Source organism: Microcaecilia unicolor, chromosome 4 (assembly GCF_901765095.1).
Source record: "Microcaecilia unicolor chromosome 4, aMicUni1.1, whole genome shotgun sequence".
Classification (NCBI taxonomy): domain Eukaryota; kingdom Metazoa; phylum Chordata; class Amphibia; order Gymnophiona; family Siphonopidae; genus Microcaecilia; species Microcaecilia unicolor.
This window is the reverse complement of record NC_044034.1, coordinates 210,568,031-210,590,903: the sequence shown is the minus strand read 5'-3', so window position 1 is coordinate 210,590,903 and position 22,873 is coordinate 210,568,031. Positions and strand designations below refer to the sequence as shown.

At 43.8% G+C, this 22,873-nt stretch overlaps 1 protein-coding gene across 1 annotated transcript; it reads left to right on the top strand.

Annotated features, from left to right (window-relative positions):
• Positions 1-781: 781 nt before the first annotated feature.
• Positions 782-22,573, top strand: SIRT3 (sirtuin 3). The gene is made up of 8 exons (XM_030201197.1): positions 782-1,105; positions 8,821-8,878; positions 11,664-11,861; positions 15,186-15,418; positions 15,500-15,600; positions 19,103-19,264; positions 20,725-20,937; positions 22,314-22,573. The coding sequence occupies exons 1-8, from the start codon at positions 1,036-1,038 to the stop codon at positions 22,338-22,340; spliced, it is 1,062 nt and encodes a 353-aa protein (XP_030057057.1). The 5' UTR covers positions 782-1,035; the 3' UTR covers positions 22,341-22,573.
• The last annotated feature ends 300 nt before the right edge of the window (positions 22,574-22,873 follow it).

The window sequence follows — 22,873 nt, the reverse complement described above, 5'->3', positions numbered from 1 at the left end:
CTCCAGACCAATAGAGAAAATGACAGGAACAGAGCTGCAAAGTTACCCAGTTCCAGGAGGGAGACATTTTGGACAGTTCTGGTTTTGAAGTTACATCCTAAAGCAGTGTGATATTTATAGTCCTTGATTCTACGGATTTAAATTAGTGCCACTGTGCATCAGGGTAGAGTTGCCTGAAATCCAGGACTGGTCCTAAATCTCCCTCTTGGAACTGGTGATTTGGCAGCTTTGCAGACAAAGGGTGGGACAACTTAACATGACACAGCAAGCTCCATACTATTACCAGGGATTTTGAAGATGAAATTTTGACTGGAAGTTTCTGCCCTGCTATGTTGAGAAATAGAGGATCGCTCCTGGTCTCGGAAGATGGCAGATGGGGTAAGAGGGATGTCTAATAAAGGTATGGGAATCTGAGGGAGGTCCATGGAGCATGCATACATGCATTTATGCATGTATTTTTTTAAACATTTAAACAACTGTAGCAGTACTAACAGTGACTTTGAATGGACAGAACCTTTAAACTTTCATTTGGTTTTCAGGTTCTTTTTTTGTTTGTTTAATTTTAAAGAAATGAAAACCACGACAAAAAAAATTAAAAAAAATGTTCAATGCACAATGCTGCTGGGTAACTTGGCAGCCTTGTAATTATAATATTTAACATTTGATGGCTCTGAATAGCTATGGATATTGGGTTGGTGCTTGTATTAGAGACATGCTGGTAATGTGAATTCCTGATTTGCTCTTGTGTTTCAAGTTCACTAGACCACTGTGTGCACTCATACCAAGCTTTGTGGAGTCCCTGTCAGTATCCTCTAGCCACAAGCAAGACTGACAGTCCTCTTAGAATGTTTTCATCTGGAACAAATTAGCCCAGGCTTGCCCCTTTTTGTATCATAAATTAGACATAGGCTTACACCTAATTATGCCCTTTATCTCTCACCAGCTACAAGAAAAATAACTCCTGGTACATTGACACCAACTCCCTCTGTTCCCAGCATCTGCAAAGGTCTTTTGTCCTCAGGAACAAGGAGAAACATGGTTCTGCTGCACAGGTTCAGTCTGCTGCTGTTCAAGCCAAGCTGTCGAGGGCTTCTCAAGCTGAGAGGTACTTTATATCTGTGAAGATTCCAGCCATGGAGATACCAACATGGAGATATTCATTTGTTGAGCAGATATATTTTCTTTAAATGATGGGTGAAAGTATAGCAAAAAAAACCATAAGGGTCATCTTGGGACTTGAAGGATGGGAGGTGGCAGGCTCTGTATTACACATTCACATTGCCTGTGTGTGTTAGTTTAAAAAAGTGACAACTTGGTGCCATTTAAAACAGGTGATAAAAGTGAAATGGTTACAATCTCATTCCAGTTCTCAGTGTTTTTGTTTAATAAGTATTTGATATTCCACCTTTCAACAGAGCAATCAAATTAAAATCAACATATAATAGAAGGAAAGAAAAGAACCACATCATAAGTGACAGGAAAGCAGAAGTAAAATGACAGTGGAGAGGGGGGGGGGGGGGGGGCGGGAGAGAGAAGAAAAAAACACGAGCATAAGATTTGTCATAGTTGGTGCAAAGGTCCATTGAGCACATCAACCTGTCTTCATCTGGATTTGCCACAGATCAAACAGGATCCCCAAAAGTACACCTATTTCTTGTCATTTCCACAGATAAGAGGGGGTTTTCCCAGGTTCAGCATCACTGATAATGGCTTATGGGCTATTCCTCTAGGAGCTAATCTAAACCCTTAAATTCAGTTTTATTAACTGCTTTAACCACACTCTCCAAATTCTACAGTTTAGTTATTTGTTGAGTGAAAAAAATAATTTTTCCGTTCCTCCTCATCTCTCCAGTCCAATCCAGACACTTGGTTTATCTTCTCCTGCCAGCAAATGGAGACTGCTGTAACCCTTGCCAGCCTGGAGTAGTCACCGCAGGGTTATGTTACTCTGAATACATTTATTTTAGTTGGTCCAGATTGGGACCAGTATCTCTTGGGGCAAACCAATCCACACTTTCCAATGGCATTCAGTCAATTAGTCCAGGTCAGAATGCGGATATATCCGACATTTAGGCCCAGGCACTTACACCAGCTCTATGGCTGGCACAAATGTTCATCCTAATTTATGTGTGTATTTCAATGCTTATGCTAGTATTCTATACAGGAAAGTAGATGCCATGTAGATGCTCTCTAGGCACCTATATAGAGAATTACCCCCTAAGTAAATAGGGATCCTTTTAGTATGCTGTGGTAAAAAGCAGCCCTTAGCACGCCCCTATGTGGGTTTTTCCCATGCACTAAGGCCAGGGCCGCTGAGAGACTAAACCGGGCCTGGGGCAGGGCAGCTGCCCCCCCCCCCACCCCAGATCGCTGCTGAAATATTTGGCTGGCGGGGACCCCGAGGCCCCGCCAACTTAAGACATCTTCCTCCAGCGCTGCTCTTCTGCCGATTGCCTGCCTCTGTGTCTGCTTTTTCACCGAGCATGCATCCTGAGAGGAAAAGCCGCTGCTCAGCTGGGCAGAAGAGCAGCACTGGAGTTGCTCATCCCCCAGCCGCAGAGCCAGAGTTTTCTCTCTCCTGCTCCTGTCGGGACGCAATCACTCAGGTCCCAGCAGGAGAGAGAGACCCCGGCGGCCCGGGGAATTTTGCCCCCCCCCCCCCCCCCCCCCGACCTCTCAGTGGCCTTAAGGCTATTTTTGCCATAGCAGTAAAATGGTCAATTTTCCATTTTTTTGGATTAAGTAATGTTACCATTATGATGTGGTCATTAAAAAACAAATTACCGGGAAGTGACGTCACGCTAGCAAATGGAGCGGTGAAAACGGAGCTCCCGTCTATCAGCTTTAAAAAAGCGACTTTATAGCGGTCCAACCCCCGTGGGACAAGCGGAAACTGCCGCATTCGGTAGTGGAAAGTGCATTGAGCCGAGAGATGTCGCAATCCAAAGTTAAAACGCCGGATTTAGCGGCCTTTTCCTACCAGCAAAAAGCTAAAGCGGATGGAATAGTGGCGGAAGAAGATGGCGCCCATGCGTCGACGATGGCAGAGCAAGGTCTGGAATCTCCACGAGGCGAGCTATCGATCGCCAGAGCGGCGGCAGAGCCTGAAGTGTGGGAGAAATTGTGCACGTGGTTCCAAGAAATAAAAACGGAGCTGAAGGAAATGCGCAAAGACTTTGCCCAATTGAGCACGGAGCTAAGAGGGGAAATATCAGAACTGGGCAACCGAGTAATGGAGATCGAAAATGGCCAGGAGGAGCAAATAGAAGTGAACAAGGCAGTGGAACAACAGCTCGGGGAGCGAAAATCAGAAGCTCAATACCTCATGGATAAAATTGAGGATTTAGAGAACCGGAGCAGGCGCTCTAATATCAGAATACGGGGGGTGCCCGAACTGCCAGAATTCAATGACTGTGAGGAAATAGTGCAGTCTATAGCAGCGCAAGTTCTATCCACTGAAGACCAGCCCTATGACAAAGCAAGCATTCGCCTTGAGCGCGCGCACCGCGCATTGGGCGCCAGGAGACCAAACCAGCCAAAAAATATAGTGGCTTGCTTCACGGACTTTAAAATAAAAGAAGCAGTGATGAAGAAGGCGCGATTAGAGAGCCCCGTGCAATGGGAAAGCTACCCGATTGAGCTGTACCAAGATATATCGGCCATAACCCTAAAACGTCGGGGAGAGCTGCGTCCGCTAACAGCGCAACTTAGAGAGGAAGGAGTGCCTTATAAGTGGCAATACCCCTTTGCATTAACCTTTTTCTGTGAAGGGAAGCAGAGGAGAGTGATATCACTTGAGGAAGCACAAGAATATATGAAGCAAAAGGAGGCAACGACTGACCCTCGACCCAGCGCGCAAGGAGAAGCAGCACGCGATAGGAAACCCAGGTGGCAAAGGGTATCGCAAGGACGAGGTCGCCTAAGGAGACAGATGTCTGGAAAGCAACTCAGCGCGTCAAAAGGAAAATGAAAGGAGTGACAGGACATCGTGATAGCAGACTGAGCGGCTTTATGGACAAATGGTGAGCAAGCCAATCCACGGGGGTGGAAATTTGGAATAAGCTGAGGGACAAAAGGGAGACGTGACTCCTCTCAGCAATAGACATGCCTCAAGTGAGATGTGGGCCATGTCTTTTTTGGCAAGGGGGGGGAGGGGAAGGGGGGATGGGGTGGGGTTACTATCTAAGTATCTGGTGGTTGCTGAGTAAGATAGCATATAAGGGAGATCAAAATAGTAAATGTTTAATTGTGTAACTTGGAATGTTAAGGGCCTTAATTCCCCAATGAAGCGCAAACGAGTGTTTGCTGAAGTGTTAAGAATGAAAAGTGATGTACTTATGCTGCAAGAAACACATTTAAAGCATTGTTATAAGAAATTGCTGGTCCATAGGAGGTATCCCATAATAATACACTCTGTAAGTAGTCAAAATCATAAGAAGGGGGGTGTGCTTATGGCGTTTATGGATACGCTCCCCTGGGAAATTATCAAAACAATAACGGATAGGGAAGGCAGGTTTCTGTTGGTGGTGGCCTCACTGTATAATACACTGTATACATTTGTCACACTATATGCACCTAATGAAGGACAGGGTGAGTTTTTGGAGGGAATTGAGCAAAAACTGCAACAGCATGTCCAGGGGCAGCTGCTGATGGGAGGGGATTTCAATCTGACAATAGATCCTCTGGTGGACAACTCCTCGGGACAAGCGACATATGCCAGGAAAGACAGAGAGGTTCTGGGCAGTTTTATGAAAAGATGGGGTTTGACAGACCTATGGAGGGCAACACATAGACAGGATAAAGATTTCACATTCTACTCAGCAACGCACAACTCCTACTCTAGGATAGATATGTGGCTGGGGGATGGGGTAGTGGCTAAAGTCATGCAACAGACACAGATAGGAATACGTACATGGTCCGATCATGCCCCAGTCCTCCTAAGGTTACAGACAGGGAGAGTAGTAGGGGGACAAAGATATTGGCGACTAGATGAGGCACTGCTAAATGACCCAGAGAATGTGGGGAAGATTGAACAATATATAAAAGAATATTTAGAGTTTAATGATGTAGGTGATATCAGCCCAGCGAGCCTCTGGGAGGGTATGAAGGTAGTGGTGAGAGGGCAGCTTATTGCCCTTAAAGCGCATCTGAAGAAAACCAAAGAAGCCAAGGAGTGCGAGCTGAGGGAACAGATCCAACAGGTAGAGAGAAAGCATAAAGCCGACCCAGGAGATAGGGCAGTAATGACAGAGCTCCATAAAACCAGATTGCAGCTAAATGAGCTACAGATGGCGGAGGTGGCCCACCAATTGCAACTGGTGCAACAAGAATATTATGAGATGGGAGATAAAGCGAGTAGATTATTAGCAAACAAGTTGAAAAAGCAGATGTCTCGTAATCAGATCCATGCTTTAACAACCAACCAAGGTCAGATTGTAACACAAACAAGTGACATTCAAGCTACTCTGCATGAATTCTATACGAGTTTATATAAGTCAGAAATGAAGGTGCCCCCTAACAATATTGAAGAGTTCTTGCAGGGGATAGAGATACCCCAGTTGTCACCAGGGGAAAGGGACACATTGTCGGCGCCCATAGGGTTAGAGGAGATTAAAGAAGCGATCAAAGCCCTACCACAGGCTAAGGCTCCTGGGCCAGATGGGTTCCCCGCAAAGATTTATAAACTGTATGCTAGTATTTTGGCACCACTTTTGTTGAGGATATTTCAAACATTTGATCAAGCGCCAGAATTGCCATACTCATGGAGATTGGCTGCGGTAACCCTCCTACTTAAGCCCGGAAAGGACCCGCAGCAATGCGGGTCTTACAGACCAATATCCCTACTAAATGTAGACTATAAAATATTCACAAAAATTCTAGCCACTAGGATGCAAAAAGTGCTCCCTAAACTCATTCACTCGGACCAGGTAGGTTTCATAATGGGGCGACAGGCCTTTGACAACACTAGATGTTTGTTGCACTTACTCCAACAAATGAGAGAGGAGCATGAGCCAGCTGTAGTGCTGTCAGTCGATGCGGAAAAAGCGTTTGACCGCGTAGAATGGCCATTCCTATTTGCAATGCTACAAAGAGTGGGGATTGGGGGTTGTTACCTGAAGTGGCTGCAATTGCTATACAAGGCCCCATTGGCGGTATTAAAAGTCAATGGTTCCTATTCAAAGCCGCTTGAACTCCAAAGAGGCACAAGGCAGGGCTGTGCAGTTTCGCCATTATTGTTTGCCCTAACAATTGAACCACTGGCCTGTATTATAAGAGCAGATACTGGAGTAAAGGGAGTAGTTCGCGGACAGAGGGAGCACAAGCTAATGCTGTTTGCGGATGATGTGCTGATGACATTGACTAACCCTGAGTCATCAGTGCGGCGAACTATAGAACTAATGGCACAATATGGGGAAAGGTCGGGCTTTAAGGTGAATATTACTAAGACAGAGCTACTTAATATTACAATGCCTGACCAAGAGATGGGGCGGATGAAGGAGGCATTTCCGTTTGTGTGGGCCACAAAATCTATTAAATATCTGGGGATACAGATTACTCCTAAAGTAGAGGATCTCTATGAGGCAAATTTCCCGATGAAAATAACAGAGTTAGTAGCTGAACTGGATAGGTGGGAAGGCCTAAATATTTCATGGAAGGGTCGTATTAGCGCCGTTAAAATGATGATGCTGCCTAAACTGTTATATTTGTTTATGGCGCTCCCTATTCCTATCCCTCGCAGTTTCTTTGCACACCTCAATAGAAAGTTGTTTGCGTTTATTTGGAGGAAGCGGCCCCCACGGGTGAGGCGAGCTATACTATTTCAACCATTAGAGAGAGGTGGGATGGGAGTCCCCAATTTCTTTCTTTATTATCAGGCGGCACAATTGAGAATCCTGGCGGATTGGCACCCAGCAGCTAATAAAAAATGGCTACATTGGGAAAGGGCATGGCTGGGGATGAGGGAGATAGGGGATCTCTTGTGGATATCCAGTAAAGAATTGGGGAGTATAGGGCGCAGAATGCCCATTGGACTCAGCCACATTTTATCCACTTGGTGCCAAATTAGGAAACAGTGGTTCCCGGAACGTACATATTTTCATCAGACAGGGATATGCAGGGCACCAGGCTTTCCCTTAGGGGCCACTGAGATAGCCTTTAAACACTGGGCACGGGCGGGTCTTCATAAGCTGGGCCAACTATGGGATGATGATAAGATAATAAGCTTTGCAGAGCTACAGGAGGAATATGGATTGCAAGCTAGAGATCAGGTGTTTTACTGTTGCATACGTAATTACCTCCAAACCAAGGCCCGAGAAGAACTGGAGCTGGGGGAAACATCTTTGGAATTGGCGATGGGGAAAGGAGGGGGAAGGGGAAGTATCTCACGCATATATCTAGCACTACTCCAACATACAGACCCCCAAGGAACATATATCAATAGATGGGAGGGAGTATTGCAGGGTACATTCACAAAGGAGTGTTGGAGAAGGGGTTATAGCTATCTTTTTAAACCCTCTATGGCCCAAAATGCAATTGAAAATGGATTTAAAATCTTTTACTGGTGGTACTATACGCCAGAGAGATTACAGCAAATATATCCAGAGACATCAGGAAACTGCTGGCGACAGTGTGGGGCTAGAGGCACGTTTATGCATATTTGGTGGGAATGCCCCAAGATAATAGAATTTTGGAAGAGTGTGATAGCAATGATAACGACAGTACTTCAATGCCCCTTCCCCTGCAAGCCGGAGAACTGCCTCCTTCACTTCAAGCCAGCCTCAGCGAAAGGACCCCAGCACAAACTAGCCATACAATACCTGGTGGCAGCTAAACTGGTTATAGCCAGAGAATGGAAAAGCCCACAGCCACCTGAAATGAGACTGGTTGAGCAAAGAGTGGACTTCCTATACCAGATGGCAAAGCTGACGGCTATGAGAAGAGGGCGAATGGGAGCCTTTAGCAAAGTGTGGCAACCATATGAACATTTGCATGAACAGACAATAGCACCACCATGATACGGGGGGGAGGGGAAGGGAGGGAAGGGAATACTAGCAATAAATGGCATAAAATTGTAGCGTACTGTTATGAGTGATAAGATGTAAAAATGTGAAATGCGTTGTATAACTGAAAATCAATAAAAACAGTTTAAAAAACAAAAAAAAAAAAAAAAAAAAAAAACAAATTACCTTGTTAGCCATTACACTACCTATTTTGTAGGTGGTAATTCTGCACTAATCCGTGCAGTAATGTAGCTGCACTGATTAGTACAGAAGCATCCCCTCTCCGCGCCCCCCACCAGACACACACCTTCCATACAAAAATTAAAATACTTTTAGCATGCGGTTAACGTGTGCCGATTTGGTATTTATCGCAGGACACCTGAGCACACCCCACGATACATCATTTTAAGGTGTGGTAAGTGTGCACTAGTGCTTACCACAGCTTAGTAAAAGGACTCCATAGTAAATTATAGAAAATAAAGACCTATGTGGTCCAGGACCACACAACGAGGCAGCCAGAGCTGTACAGGTTACCCTTTCCCCTCCCACCATGTTCCATTTATAAAGTGTGAAAGTCATTTCAGTTTTGCTTTTATTCCATTCTCATTCTATATAAGCCGCATTGAACCTGCTTTGAGTGGGAAAGCGCGGGGTACAAATGTAATAATAAATATATAGAGATTATGCTTAGAGGAGCATATGCACTTTTGTCTTCAGATTAGTACGTTTCACCCCAGTTTAAATATATAAATTTTTAAAGTTAGAACGTTGTATATTGTCTCTTATTCACTGTAATTCCCTCATTATTTTGTTGTTTCAGTTTGTAGGAATCTCTTAATTTTCACATGGAAGCATCATGGCTTGAGTTCCTTTCCAAGGTGTGTAAAATTCTCCCTATTGCTACTGTGTTCTCATGTGCACAGTCTCTGCAAAGGTGGCCCTGGGGGCACTGCTACTCAAATATGTCTCTTGGGCAATATTTGAATCCCTTTAAGGCAGATGTACCAAAGTGTGACATGACTTTGCAAAGGTAAGCTTTGTGCAGAAAACAACACAATTTTTAGCCTTTTGCGCTGTTTTCCACACAAATCCACTTTTCTGAAGTTACTACGCAAAACTGGGCTTTTGCAGTTGTACATTTTTATGTATAGTCTGCTATACATGGAAGTTTAAATCCTGCATTAATGAGCTGCAAGGATGCAAAATTATGCAAATTCAGTAGTATATTTTGTTAGGGGCTGGATGTGGAGATTCCTTGTGTTAAGCTAGATATTTAAGCTGCATTGGATACTATAAGCCTTACCATATGACATTTTATTGCAGCGGTTAACTTGACCTATTGGCGGCCCTTGTGGGCTGGGACGGGAGTAGCCCCTCTGTGCTTCTTACCCCATCCTGTTGTGGGCATCAATATGGTCACCATGATCCCAAGTGGTAGTCTTCTGATGCTACTGCTAGAGGACATCCTAGGATGAGCATTACATAAACGTACCCCCCTCACCATTTGACATGTTTGATGGTATTTTATTGGTTTTATGAGTGTTAGTTGTAACCCGCTTAGATGAGCTGGCTAAGTGGGATTTAAATTTGATAAATAGATAAATGTCCCTGGGAGATAATTTTAAGTTCTTGCGGGAGCACAGATTAGCTATACCAGCTGTGTCTTGGGCTCATTTGGAGCCACCTCGAGCAGGTGTTGTTTTTTTTTTTTAAACTTTGGCTTGCTCTTTGAAATGGATTGCTGAAGGATATTAGAATGGAGCCTTAATTGAAGACGCATAAGGTTTTATTAAAAACATATTTTTTGAATGTGCCTATGGTCTGCCAGTTTTGGGGCAGGCTGGTAATTGAAGGTCTTTACTGTAAGCTATGGTTTTGTTTTTTTGCTGCTTTTTGAATGTGTGGGCCTAGCAGGTATTCTTTCCTATCTGTTAATGGAGTTCGTTTTTTTCTGCTCTTTTAATTTCGTTATGCTGTTTGTAAACTGCTATGACCTGCCTTAGGTTAGAAGTACAGTAAATCTTTTAGTGAACATACACACGGGGTGTGGGGTGTAGAGGGAGCACTGCCATGTCAGATCTTTGTTATTCTTATTTATTTATTTATTTATGCTTAGGCCTGCATTGCATTACCTGCTCTGACAGATAGCATAGGTATCTGCAGGTAACATGGTGGTTGGTGTGCAGTAACCCCCGGATTCTATACAGCATGACTTAAATTGTGTGCACAAATCCAGTCATATTCTGGATTTGTGTGCGCAATTTAATTAGTTAAGCCAATCAGCGCCTACAGTTGCCACTTAACAAGCAATTATTGACACTAATTGACTTTAATTAAAATTTATGCATAGAACTAAGCATATTCTATAACATGATGCGTGTAAATTCAAAGTTGCATAGTTGAAAAGGGGGCACGGCCATGGGCAGTCATGGCCATTTTTAAAGTCTATGCGCAAAGTTATAGAATACACCCAGTCTGCCATTGGCATTTACAGCAAGTTTTACTTGGCATACCTGCCCGTGACTAAATTTAGAAGCACAGACAGGCACTTAGAAATTTAGGTTTATTCTATGAAGTATGCCTAGGCATATTTCATTTCGGCACCAATTTTGTTTGGGCATTATATATGAAATTTAGGCCTAAGTGTCTGCCCTGTGCATTTACCGCAGAGGTTTTGCACTTAACCATGTACTACTTTTTGCAACTAACACACAGTAAGTGCTAAACCTTTCCACACTTTAATATGAGATCCCAAGGAATAATTGTTATGATATGATACAGACGTTCAAATATGGTGCTGGGCAGACTTATGCGGTCTGTGTCAGAGCTGGTGGTGGGAGGCAGGACTGGTGGTTGGGAGGCGGGGATAGTGCAGGGCAGACTTATACGGTCTGTGCCAGAGCCGGTGGTGGGAGGCGGGGACAGTGCTGGGCAGACTTACACGGTCTTGCCAGAACCGGTGGTGGGAGGCAGGGCTGGTGGTTGGGAGGTGGGGATACTGCTGGGCAGACTTATACGGTCTGTGCCCTGAAAAGGACAGGTACAAATCAAGTTAAGGTATACACAAAAAGTAGCACATATGAGTTTATCTTGTTGGGCAGACTGGATGGACCGTGCAGGTCTTTTTTCTGCCGTCATCTACTATGTTACTATATGTTACTATGTTATGAAGTTTATTCTCAAATGAGGTAAATTCTGCTGCTATAGTGAGGGTTGTGCAGTGAATTAACCTTTTGGGACAATGAAATGAATGCCCTGAAGTGGGACAAAATGACCCTTTTAGGAGCTTCAAGTTTGCATAAACATATCCTTTTGGCTCCTTCTGATGATATAGCATCTGTGTTTATAGCCCTGAGATTAAATGAAATGGCCTTTTCAAGCCCTGATATCAGATAACGTGACCAGTTTGAAATGTAGAGGTCAAAATGAACTACCTCTTTGAGGCTGAAAAGAATAATCATTTGTAATCATTAGATGAAGTGGAATGACCTCTATGGAATTACTCATTTGAAACCAGAAATTGGGGATGCAGTGGTCCTTTCTTGAGCTTTTGAGGCTGGGTATAATGATCTTCCTGGAGCCCTGAGTTAGGGTTGAATGACTCTGCTGTAAGTGAGCTTCAAGCTTTTCATTAGCAGTGTGTATTTTCTTTTCCCTTGGCAGGATCCTTGGTGTGCGCCAGGTGTCTGTCTCCTCTGCTCAGGCTAGTTTGTTCTGCCCAGGGGGCAGGGGAGATGGCAACATAAAGGAGAAACTCTCTTTACAGGATGTGGCATCACTGCTTAAGAATAAACAGTGCCAGAGAGTGGTGGTAATGGCAGGAGCTGGGGTCAGCACACCGAGTGGCATCCCTGACTTCAGGTAATATTCCCCAGTCTATTACAAGCATTCATTTGTCATCTTTCAAAGCTTAGGTGGAAATATAGATAAGTATTTACATGACGAATTCTGTCTCTCTTCAACTGCTTTCACTTGATCCTTTGAAATAAATAGGAGGGCACCGTGGGGCTGTTTTACAAAGGCTTGGTAGACGCTCAGCGTGTGCAGCGCATACCAAAACAAGGCTAGTGCACCCCCGGAGCTAATTTCAGATTTGGCGCGTTACGCTGTGACAAATTTTCTACCGCTTGCGGCATTTCCAGCATGAATTGGCAGTTCACGCACACCGACCGGTCACCGAGCATGTAACGTGAGCCCTTACCGCTAGATCAATGGGTGGCGTTAAGGGCTCAGGCCATAAATAGGCGCAAGTTGGTTTCAATTTTACCATAGGCCCTTTTCCCAGCCCATTGAAAAAAAGCCCTTTTTCCCAAACATGGTAAAAACTGGCCCAGTAGTGCCAAATACATGCGCGCACACTACCGCAGGCCACTTTTTACTGCACATTAGTAAAAGGACCCCCATATGAATTAAATTTTCAACTTATAGAGGCCAAGTCCTGCTACAATCCACCGTGACAGGAGATACAGTGGTTGATGGACAGTTTTTTAAACAGTTGTTGCACATTCCTTTTTCAGGAATGTCTTCTCTGACACCTTTGAGCTTGATTAGTGGAGGAGTTGCCTAGTGGTTAGTGCAGTGGACTTTGATCCTGGGGAACAGAGTTTGATTCCCACTACAGCTCCTTGTGACTCTGGGCAAGACACTTAACCCTTCATTGCCCTTGGTACAAAATAAGTACCTGAATATATGTAAACCACTTTGAATGTAGTTGCAAAAACCTCAGAAAGGCGGTATATCAAGTCCCATTTCCCTTCCCTAATAGCCTATACTGGAGTAGCTGGACCTTTAGACATGTTGTTGCTGTTTTTCAATGTGTTTGCTCCCAGCATCCAGGGAATAGCCTCTCTAGCAGTACCATAAAGTGTTCAGTTGAGGCTGCAAGTCTCCTTACCACCTCCTTCATTTCAAGACTTATTATTCAATGTTTGCATACAAAATCACTCCCCTCCTACAATATTTTAATTTTTTTTTATTTGTGAACAATAAGGAGGTAGGATACAGAATTGCTTTAGTGAGTTCTAAAAATGCATATAGGGCTGGCCCTACCACTAGGCAGACAAGGCATTTGCCAAGAGCAGCAGGGAAGCAGCTGGCCTTTGATTTCTCAGACATACTTGAGCCCTACTGTGTCCTGCCAACTCCGACAGGAAGTTTGCATTTGAGGGGACAGGATCTGGCAGGCCATGAGTTCACATAGTGCTCAAAAGCCTGCCACTGCATTGCTTTTAGGTTCAGGTGCACTACATTGGCAGGGGAGGGAGAAGAAAAGGGGGAGCAGTAGAGAAGAAGATAGGTGCTGGACTTCAGGGGGGAAGCAAAGGGAAAATGTTGGGGGAAGGGTGCAGCAGGAGCCAAGGGGGGGGGGAGGTTAAAAAAAAGGAGGAGATAGATACTGGAGACCCAGGGGGAGAGAAGGAGAGATGCTGGAGATCTAGGGCGAGGGAAGGGAAAGGGAGATCTTGGCCTTCTGACTTTGGGAGGGAAGGGAATGATTGATGCTGGCTGCCTGGCCAGACCAGGGATTTTGGAGGGGGAGGGGAGATACTGGCCACATAGGGTGGGGGCTAGGAAGAGGGAGATGTTGGTGGGATTAGGACCTTGAGTTGTCTGGGGGGGAGGGGGAAGGCAAGAATAGAGCCTTGAGGCACCCTAAGGGCAGGAGGCACATGGCTGAACATTTGGCAAGGGCAAATCTTCCAGTCTTCAAGTGCCACCACCAGACCAGGTTTTCAGGCTATCCCTATTGAATATGCATGATAGAGATTTGCATGCAAATTGCTCACATGCACATTCATTAGTAATATTCTGAAAACCTGACCTGTTGGTGGCACTTGAGGATTGAAAATGAATACCACTGGCCTACAATGGCAGTAGAGTTGCCAACTGAATCCAGATATGCCTAACAGGGTTGATGCAGTCCTGGATTTACTCCATTGCCCGCAGGGACTTGTAGTTTTGATTTCCCCATTGCATTTCCTAAGAAAACACAGAATCTGGATCCAGTTGGCAACCCTAGTTGTCAGATACCTTTGGTCTGGCTCTGCATGCATAATCCTATAGGGCCAGGTATATATTTCCTATTTTACTTAGTACATCTCACTATTCTACCAGCCTTACATAAACACATTGGAAGTTGGTAGTAATAATACTCCTTTGATTGTTATTTTATTTATTTTTGTATAAACCAAAGTACTTAAAACCTGATTGGCTGCTGCTTTTTCCTAAGACCTTACTAAAGTTTAGTCAATGCTAAGGCTGCACAGCCCATAGGAATAACATGGGCACGGTGGTGGTGAGTGCATGCTGTTTGGCCCTAAACCACTTAATACCAAAATCCCATTTAACATTCCTGTCTACTACACAATCATTTTGAATGAGATTTGTGTATTAATTGGTTTATATAGCATTTCCCATTGCTAATGTTGAGGATTACCTATTCAAAAAGCATCTCTTTTCTTGGAGTGTTCCTGGTTTATTCTTCTTGGCATATAATGATTACATCCCCTTGATTATGGACTTGAGATAATCCAAAAATGGTATTGCTTTTTGTTTTCAGTTTCTATTTTCTTTTTTTTTTTGTTGTAGTGGCTTACAATTTTTTCTTTGCTTTTTCACCTTGTGCGAGTTGTATTTTTTTAATTGCAAATAGAAAATAAAAACTATTTTGGTCTGGGACTTGAAATATAACAAAGTCATAAATTACCCAGGCTCGTGAATCATCTGTGTATGCTATAAATGTGTTTGTCTTCTAGAGATAGTTAAAAGTACCGGACTGGCCAGGGTTTATGAAAGTTCATTAGTTTCTGGGGCAGGATGGAGGTTTGGGGAGATAGGTCGGAGGTAAGAGACAAATGAAAAACGATGTAACAGCTTGAGGATGATGTTGCTTTGAATTTTGATGCTGTGTTCTGGAGTTATGGGATTTTTATTTATCTATTTATTCGGATTAACTGTTTGTATGAAGAGACTCATCCAAGGTGGTATACAACAGGTGTAGCTTGACTTAAAACTTAAAATTTTGTTATTTATGCACTTATGACCTTGTGAAATAAAAACAATATATAAGATTGGCAGATACATTCCCATGTTCATCTGGTCCCCCTGCACTACCTCATTTCTACAGTGCATCTGCTCTTGCAGAATCCTGCTTACAGACTCCCCTCCCCTCTCTCCTCTGCTTAGGTCCCCAGGCAGCGGCTTGTACAGTAACCTCCAGCAGTACGATATTCCTTACCCAGAAGCTATCTTTGAACTTGATTACTTCTTCCAGAATCCCAAGCCCTTCTTCCTGTTAGCCCATGAGCTGTATCCCGGTAATTACAGACCTAACTCTGCCCACTACTTCCTGCGTCTGCTGCATGACAAGGGGCTGCTGCTGCGCTTGTACACCCAGAACATCGATGGGCTGGAGAGAGGTTGGTGGCTCCTTTCCTTTCCTCCAGTTTTACTGTCTGTGTATCTGTCTTCATCCCTCTCTCTACTTCCTTCTATTCCAGTTGCAGGGATTCCACCCAGTAAATTAGTGGAAGCTCATGGCACTTTTGCTACAGCCACATGTACGGTGTGCCGAAGATCATACGCAGGCCAGGAGTTTCGGGTAAGTAGGGACAGCAAAGTAGTGTTCTCCAGCTGCCTCTTGGAAAAGGGAAAAAGTGTCAGGATTAACCTCCATCCATAAGAGTTCGAGGAGTTTTATTGAATTCTAGGCTTTCACTTAAATCCCATATAAATTTACTCAAAGAGCATATTTTGTGATGTGTAATCTTTGGCGGGTATGTAAGCACTTCGACCAAGCCCATTACCAATTTATAGTGCAATCATTGATCGTGAGTATGCTGGATTACTATAATTTCATTTACTTGGGATCTTCTAAACTGCTGAAACGACTGCAATCCATTCAGAATACTGCTCTCTGCTTAATTTATTCTTTGAAAAAGTATGATAGTATCTCTGTGTTTTATTAAGAGTCATTGGCTTCCAATTTCTGCACGGGTAATGTTTAAACTTTTCTCTCTTGTTTACAAAGTGCTACATGGGCTAGCCCTATCGTACCTCACAACCCATTTTGTTTTTTTCTTCAAAAATTAAGGATTACTAGATCAACTACTATATTTACTTTTCCTTCTTTAAAAAATATGATAAGATCAGGCTTTTAGACAACTTCCTTTCGTTTCAGGCAGCACATCTCAACAAAAAAATAGAGAATTTCTTAATGTCTATATCAACTTATTTTCAATTTCAAAAACACAAAACTTTCTTATTTAGGAAATCTGTGTTAGAATCTGATAGAAGTTATCAGTATTATTGTTCTTATTTTGTATTTCCTGGAAATGTGCAATCTCCTCTAACTGTGATCCACTTAGAACCGTGAGGTATTAGCGGCATACAAGCTATACCATTAATTTTAATGTCTGTGCTTCCATAATACCTAGGTCCTAGGTCCAGAAGCCATACTGTAATAAAGAAAGCTGGATTCTCTGCAGCTCCTGCTCCCTTTATAGAAGCAACATAAATACGTGTCAAAAGATGATATACTTCAGTTAGGTCACTTCCACAGGGGTATAGTGTCTTCAACTGAGTTAGTTTTACATGTACAATACAATGGGTATAAGTCATACATTTGATAGATCAGTTTACATGTTACATACAGGTACTTCCTCTGTCCCTAGTGAGCTCACAGTCTTAAGATTTATTTTTGTAACTAGGATATTGGAGGGTTAAGGGGTCTTTTACTAAGCTACGGTAGCATTTTTAGCTCGCAGTAGAAATCAGCTGGTGGTAAGCACTGAGATGCCCATTATATTCCTATAGATCTCTGTGTTTACTGGCAGCTGATTTCTATCGCAGTTGCAGTCAAATGACTCAGGGAGTTGGCTCTACCATTGAGTCTGTGAGTAGTGTTTTAGAGATATGTATTGGATAGTAGAAACCTGCATTGTCATATCTGGGGTTCAGCAGACATTGAGTGTGCTGTTCTGTAACATAATGTAAGACATAAATTATGTGTATCATAGGAAAAAACCTTCTCAGTACAAGTTTCATTCACAACTTCATATACCAAAAACTGTAGCCTAATCAAAGCTTATCTTTGAAGATAACAGCTTTAAATGTCACTGTGAAATATGTCTTGATCTGGTACAATGCATTTCAAAATCCTGGTTCAGGGTCCAGAAGACCCCACTCGATTCAAAGCAACTTATACAATTAACTTTTCATGTGCATAGCCAGCTACCAACCCTCGTTACGAAAGCCATGCTAGCAGCTGCCGCTTGGCAATGCCAACACAGCCCATTCAAAGTGAACAGGCTGTGTTAGCATTAGCGCACTGGCAGCTGCTAGTGCAGCTTTGTAAACATGGGGGGAAGTGTTTTTTTTTTTTTATACTGGTATGTTCTGAGGTTTTTCCTACTTCAGTTCAAATGATTTAGGTGTCTTTTTACTAAAGTGGCCTTAGCATGCCTTACATGGGCCTTTTCTACACACTAAGGCCACTTTTTGCTGCGGTCAGAAAATGGCCAATTTTCCAATCTAATGGGCACGTGCTAAAGTTGCCATTAGCGCACGGTCATTAACAAAAATTAGCACATGAGCCCTTACTGCCACCTGTGTTACAAGTGGTAAGGACTCGCATGCTAATCCCATGCTAATCAGTTAGTGTGCGGTAAGGAAGCTGTGCTGATTAGTGCAGAAACGCCCCCTCCCCTTTTAACAAGGCAGTTACTTGTACACGTCAAAAATACCAGGGGCTGCCTCAGCTTGATAAATGGGCCCCTTAAACCTCATAGATCTAAAGTAAATAAGGGCGCTAGAGGCCACTAGTCTGGACTAGTGCCCGCATTTACTATTCGCTGATGATCAGAGGGCATTCGGCGCAGCACACAGGGAATACCACAGAGCTCATTTAAATTATATGAGCTCTTCAGTATTCTGCCTGTATGATCAGAGCACTGTGCTCCGATTGTACAGGCACAAGTGCCTTAACCCTACACCAGCTTGGATTGGCATTAGGGTTAAGGATCTTCCTCACTCCCCCCCCCCTCCATCCATGGTAGGCAGCACAGGCTGCCACTATCAGTCCTGAGAGTCCTGTGGACCCCCAGACCCTCCAATGGCCGAGGCCCTGGTGGCCTAGTGTCCCCCAAGCCTCCCCCCAAGGACAGTGACATGGGAGGCTGGAGGTCCAGTGGACCTCTGGCCCCCCACAAATCTCCCCATAAGGGCATGGGGGGGGGGGGGTTGGAGGTCCTGTGGATATCCAGCCCCCTACCCCCCCCCCCCCCCATATTAAAAAAAAATTCCTTGGTGGTCCAATGGGCTACACAACCCACCCCAAACCTGCCCTGGTGGGCTAACAGTTCTTTCCTACCCCCCCCCCCCCCTGTACCTTGTTGTTTGATGGAGAGGGGAACAGCACTCCATCCACTTCCAGCGCCACCTCCAAAATGGCAGCGCCCTGCCCAGAGCATCCTGGAAGAGAAGGGAGTGCTGCTGTCTCCTCCACCAGACCTCCAGCTCTCCCATGCCCTTTTGTCAGGGGGTGGGGGGCAGAGGTCCGCTGGACCTTCAGCCCCCCATGTTGCTGTTCTGAGGGGAGGGGGGGGCAATAGGCCACCAGGGCCTTACTTTTGACAAGTCTGGGCTTGAACACATAGTACTGATTATTTGGGAGTTAATTCCCAGCGCTGTTCTGGTGCTATTTTTATGGCACCGTTTTGGAACAGTGCGGGGAATTGTTCATTGGAGTGCCACTTGTCTCTTTTGTTTTGTTGTTAGAAGTTATGCCATACTGAGTCTAAGTGTCCTTCAAGCCCAGTATCCTGTCTCTGAAAGCAGCCAATCCAGATCACTACCCAGTAGATCCTTTTCTTACCACTTATTCCTAGGGGTACACAAAGTCTGTCTGGCTAATAATGATATAAAGACTTTTTCTCCAGGAAGCTGTCCACATGTCTTTTAAATCCAGCTATACTGGAAGCCTTGACCACACCCTCATTGTAATGACTTATTCTGGTGTCAGGGGATGTTAGAAAGGGGAAAATCTTGGACTGTCTCTTTTGAGGCATGTGTGCAATTCTGTAAATAATTTCTTTTCTGCTCAGGTGGATGTGATGGAGGGACGAGTCCCACAGTGCCCCGTTTGTACAGGTCTCATCAAGCCCGACATTGTGTTCTTTGGAGAGGAACTACCCCAACGATTCTTCCTATACCTGGCAGACTTTCCCCTGGCAGACCTCCTCTTCATCATTGGCACATCACTTGAGGTTTGAGGGTTGTAGACGTCAGACATTTACACACAGAGCACTTGGGGAGAGGGGAGCTGAAAACATGGGAGACAAGCACTTGGGTTAAAAGTTATAGCAATAGAGCCATTATACATAAAAATGGAAGAAAGCAAATCGTGACAATAGAGGACAGTGGTCTCTCTCTGAATGGGATCAGATAGGGCTGGAAACAATCGGCACTGAAGGGCATTCTATAACGAGCACTTAATGGGCACCCTTTATAGAATAGCACCGGAATTTGCACCCAGCTTTGGGAATGAGCACTTACACCAACTGAAACCAGGTGTAAATCCCAGCACATAAGCTGGGCGTGGATCCCCCGAATTCTATAACCGCCTGTGTCCCTCCCATCGGTACAACTTTTCAAATCTGCGTGGAAACTATAACAGGGTGTGTAAGTGTAGTTCAGCTAAGATCTTTCATTTTTAGGACCCTGCTTCCATTATATTGTTTTTCCATGCTGAAAAATTGGCGCATAAATAGTGCATAATGCTAGGCACCATATAAAGAATTCCCTAGATAATATGCGGTGAAGAGAACCCTTCCTATTTCTAGAGAATGGAAGAGCAGTCTGAGTAATTACTAGGGATGTGCATTCATTTGAAAAGAATGTTGTTTCATGTCATTTTTTCCCAAAAAGACGGAAAAAAAAGTCAAGGGTTTAAGTCATTAAGAGTGCGCACTCTGGGATCACCTCTTGCAAAGGGCACACTGTCAGAACGAATGCTTAATTCTTTCCCAATAGTGCAAGCTTGCACAAACCAATGCACATGTATGCACTCTTTCCAAAGTGTTCCCTGTTTGCAACTTGTTCCAAAGGAATGTGCACTTTTAACAAATTACTCCCATAATGAAAAAAAAAAAGAAAAGAAAAATAAACCACAAATAAAACAAAAATTTCTATAAAAGGACACAAATGAAACTTTTTGGGCTGCAGAGGGCAGAGTGGTCTAAAAAGCAGTAGGTGGTCATATGATGGAACAGTAGAGATGGGGATTGGAATTTAGATAGTGCTGTGATGGGATACAGGATTGAGAAGCGGGGGGGGGGGGGGGGGGGAAGGAGTGCTAATCTGAGTCTTGGTGTGATGAGACACTGGATGACAAAGGAGAGTTGGGAGTTTGATTGATTAGGAGGGTCTCGGCAATAGTCTGATATGATATTTGATGGCAAAGGATGGGGCAGGAGGAAGCTTAGATTAGGGTGTGAAGGGAGATAGAGGATGGGAGTCTAGCTGGAGGAGACAGACTAGGTGAATGCAAGTACTGTGGAGAACAGTACATTTTACATGTCGGTGAGTTTGATCACACAGAGAACTGTAGCTGTTGATTTTATTTTTTGCAAAACTAAGCCTTTATCATTCCTGGGGTGAAATTAACAGCTTTATTTCCCTTCTTTCTCTCTCATCATCTTGCTTTCTACTGGTCCTTTCTTATCAGGTGGAGCCATTTGCCAGCCTAGCCAGTGCAGCCCGTAGTTCCATCCCACGTGTACTTATCAATCGTGACTTGGTGGGACCCTTTATCTCCCAGTCACCTCGGTACAATGATGTCACCCAGCTGGGAGATGTGATCAGCGGAGTGGAAACACTAGTGAGCCTTCTGGGCTGGACAGAGGAGCTGAGAGAGCTCATCCAGCGAGAGACTGAAAAGGTAAAAGAGGGCAGTCTTTATTTAAAAAATACACACTCATCTTGTGTGATGTAGACAATGATTAGGCCGATACAATGAGGGTAATCTTATAAAATGTTTTCACACGTAAAATTAGGTCATGCCTAAAATTATACACAATTGCAAGCCAGCATGTACTTGTACAGTATGTGGCTCAGGGGCAGAGTGTGGGTGGAGTTGTGATTTTCACAAATTTTCTAAAATAAGCACATACATGTACACCTGCTCCAAAGCACCATTAACCTAAGCACAATTCCTGAAGGATTCATTCTACTGTTTTATAAGACACACAGGCGCCTATGTGCCTTTATAAAATAACTGCGTTCCTGCCCTGTTATAAAATTACCTCATTTGGCCTCCCACTTCACAAATACATCCGGGACCTGTGCTTGTTAATCTGAGACACCGTTTCCCTAAGCATTCACACTTACATCATTCAACAGAACCAAATACTATATAAAAATGTAACTTTTACACCAAAAAATATATCCCTGTGACATGGTCTCCCATGGCAGCCCTTTGCTCTTCAGTGTGAAGGGGGCTCTAGAGGTGAGACTGTTGTAGAATACAATGTCTGATGCTGGATCTGTATCTGGTAAAAGATTTTAAGGTATGTCCCAGCCAAGACTCAGTTTCTGGTGGTTGCTTTTAAGAAACTTCTATCTATAAGCAGAAGCTGAGAGATCTGGGGAAAACTCATTAATAAGTCTTGCCTCTGCTGCTCAAAATTCTCCTTCAAATAGATTTGTTTAACTCACATTAAAAAAAACAAAAACATACACAAATAACATGCCATAAATTTCTAGACCATAAAATCCTGTTTCTTCCGCCTGCTAATTCATTTACTCTCAAATAAAAGCAGTATGATGTATGGGACAATTTAAAATAATCAGATACCAAGCCTTCTAAAGGCCTTCACATCCTTATACATTTATCATAATCCACTCTGAAAAATACATTACAGGAGTTTTTTTCAAATCTGGATTCTTGTAAGCCATTGTTCAAGGACCCTGTCCCCTGTCTAGATCTGGAGGGTGTTCAGCTCATCTAGTCTCTGGCCATTAGAACAAAGGCTCTGAAATGTTTTAGCCTAGGTTCCAAGACCCTGAGCCTCTACACCTCCTCCTATATCCCTAGCTCAGCCTCTGAGATGAAGGCAAATCAAGAGTTTCTCCTCTCCTTCCTCCAAGGACAGTCCTCAGCAGCTCCTCATTTATCCTGTGTGGTTCATGCTCTTCTCACTACTAGCCACTTCTGCTTCCTTCCCACCCCAGTTTGAGAATTACATTGAGGTGCAGGGGAATCAACATTTGGTGCCCGAGATCTTACAGCATTATTATTGTGCATTTATTTGACAGCTGGATGCCCAACAGAAGGATTCCTGACTCCAGGGCTGCTAGACAGATCTGATGTTTTCAGTACTGAAGGGGAAATCACTTCTCCTATATGATGTGTCACACTGTGTCAGGTGTAAGCAGAAGTGTAGAAGAAACAGGATACCAGGGACTGGTCCAGGCCCTGGCGTACTCTGTTTCCAGCAGTCATGTTTAAGGGGTATGCCCTGAACACAGGTCTGACATGCCTGTTATATTAAATAGTCTGTGAATGACCTACCTTCCATCTACTGTATATACGTCTAATTTATTTTTGTTAGATATTTATGAAATTTACATATATCTCTTAAAGAACATTTAAAATAAAAATGAAAGACACAACTAAAAGGCAAGAACAAAATATTCCACATCATACTTTCTCACAGGCCGCAACATGAAGGTGGAAGGTCTACTACAAAAAAACAAACAAAAAAAAAAAAACTGGTTTTGTGTTTACATTCCAGCGGCAGAGGGTCAGTGGGGGTGCTGGAGAGAGTTCCCAGGGGAATTGGAGAGTATTACCTTAAAAAAGTGGAGGTTCTGTC

Excerpts from the sequence above, each read along its gene's own strand:
- SIRT3 (XM_030201197.1), top strand. The coding sequence starts at position 1,036 with ATGGTTCTGCTGCACAGGTTCAGTCTGCTGCTGTTCAAGCCAAGCTGT. Across the intron at positions 8,879-11,663 it reads GGCTTGAGTTCCTTTCCAAG|GATCCTTGGTGTGCGCCAGG; the intron begins GTGTGTAAAATT and ends TTCCCTTGGCAG. Across the intron at positions 20,938-22,313 it reads TCCAGCGAGAGACTGAAAAG|CTGGATGCCCAACAGAAGGA; the intron begins GTAAAAGAGGGC and ends TTTATTTGACAG.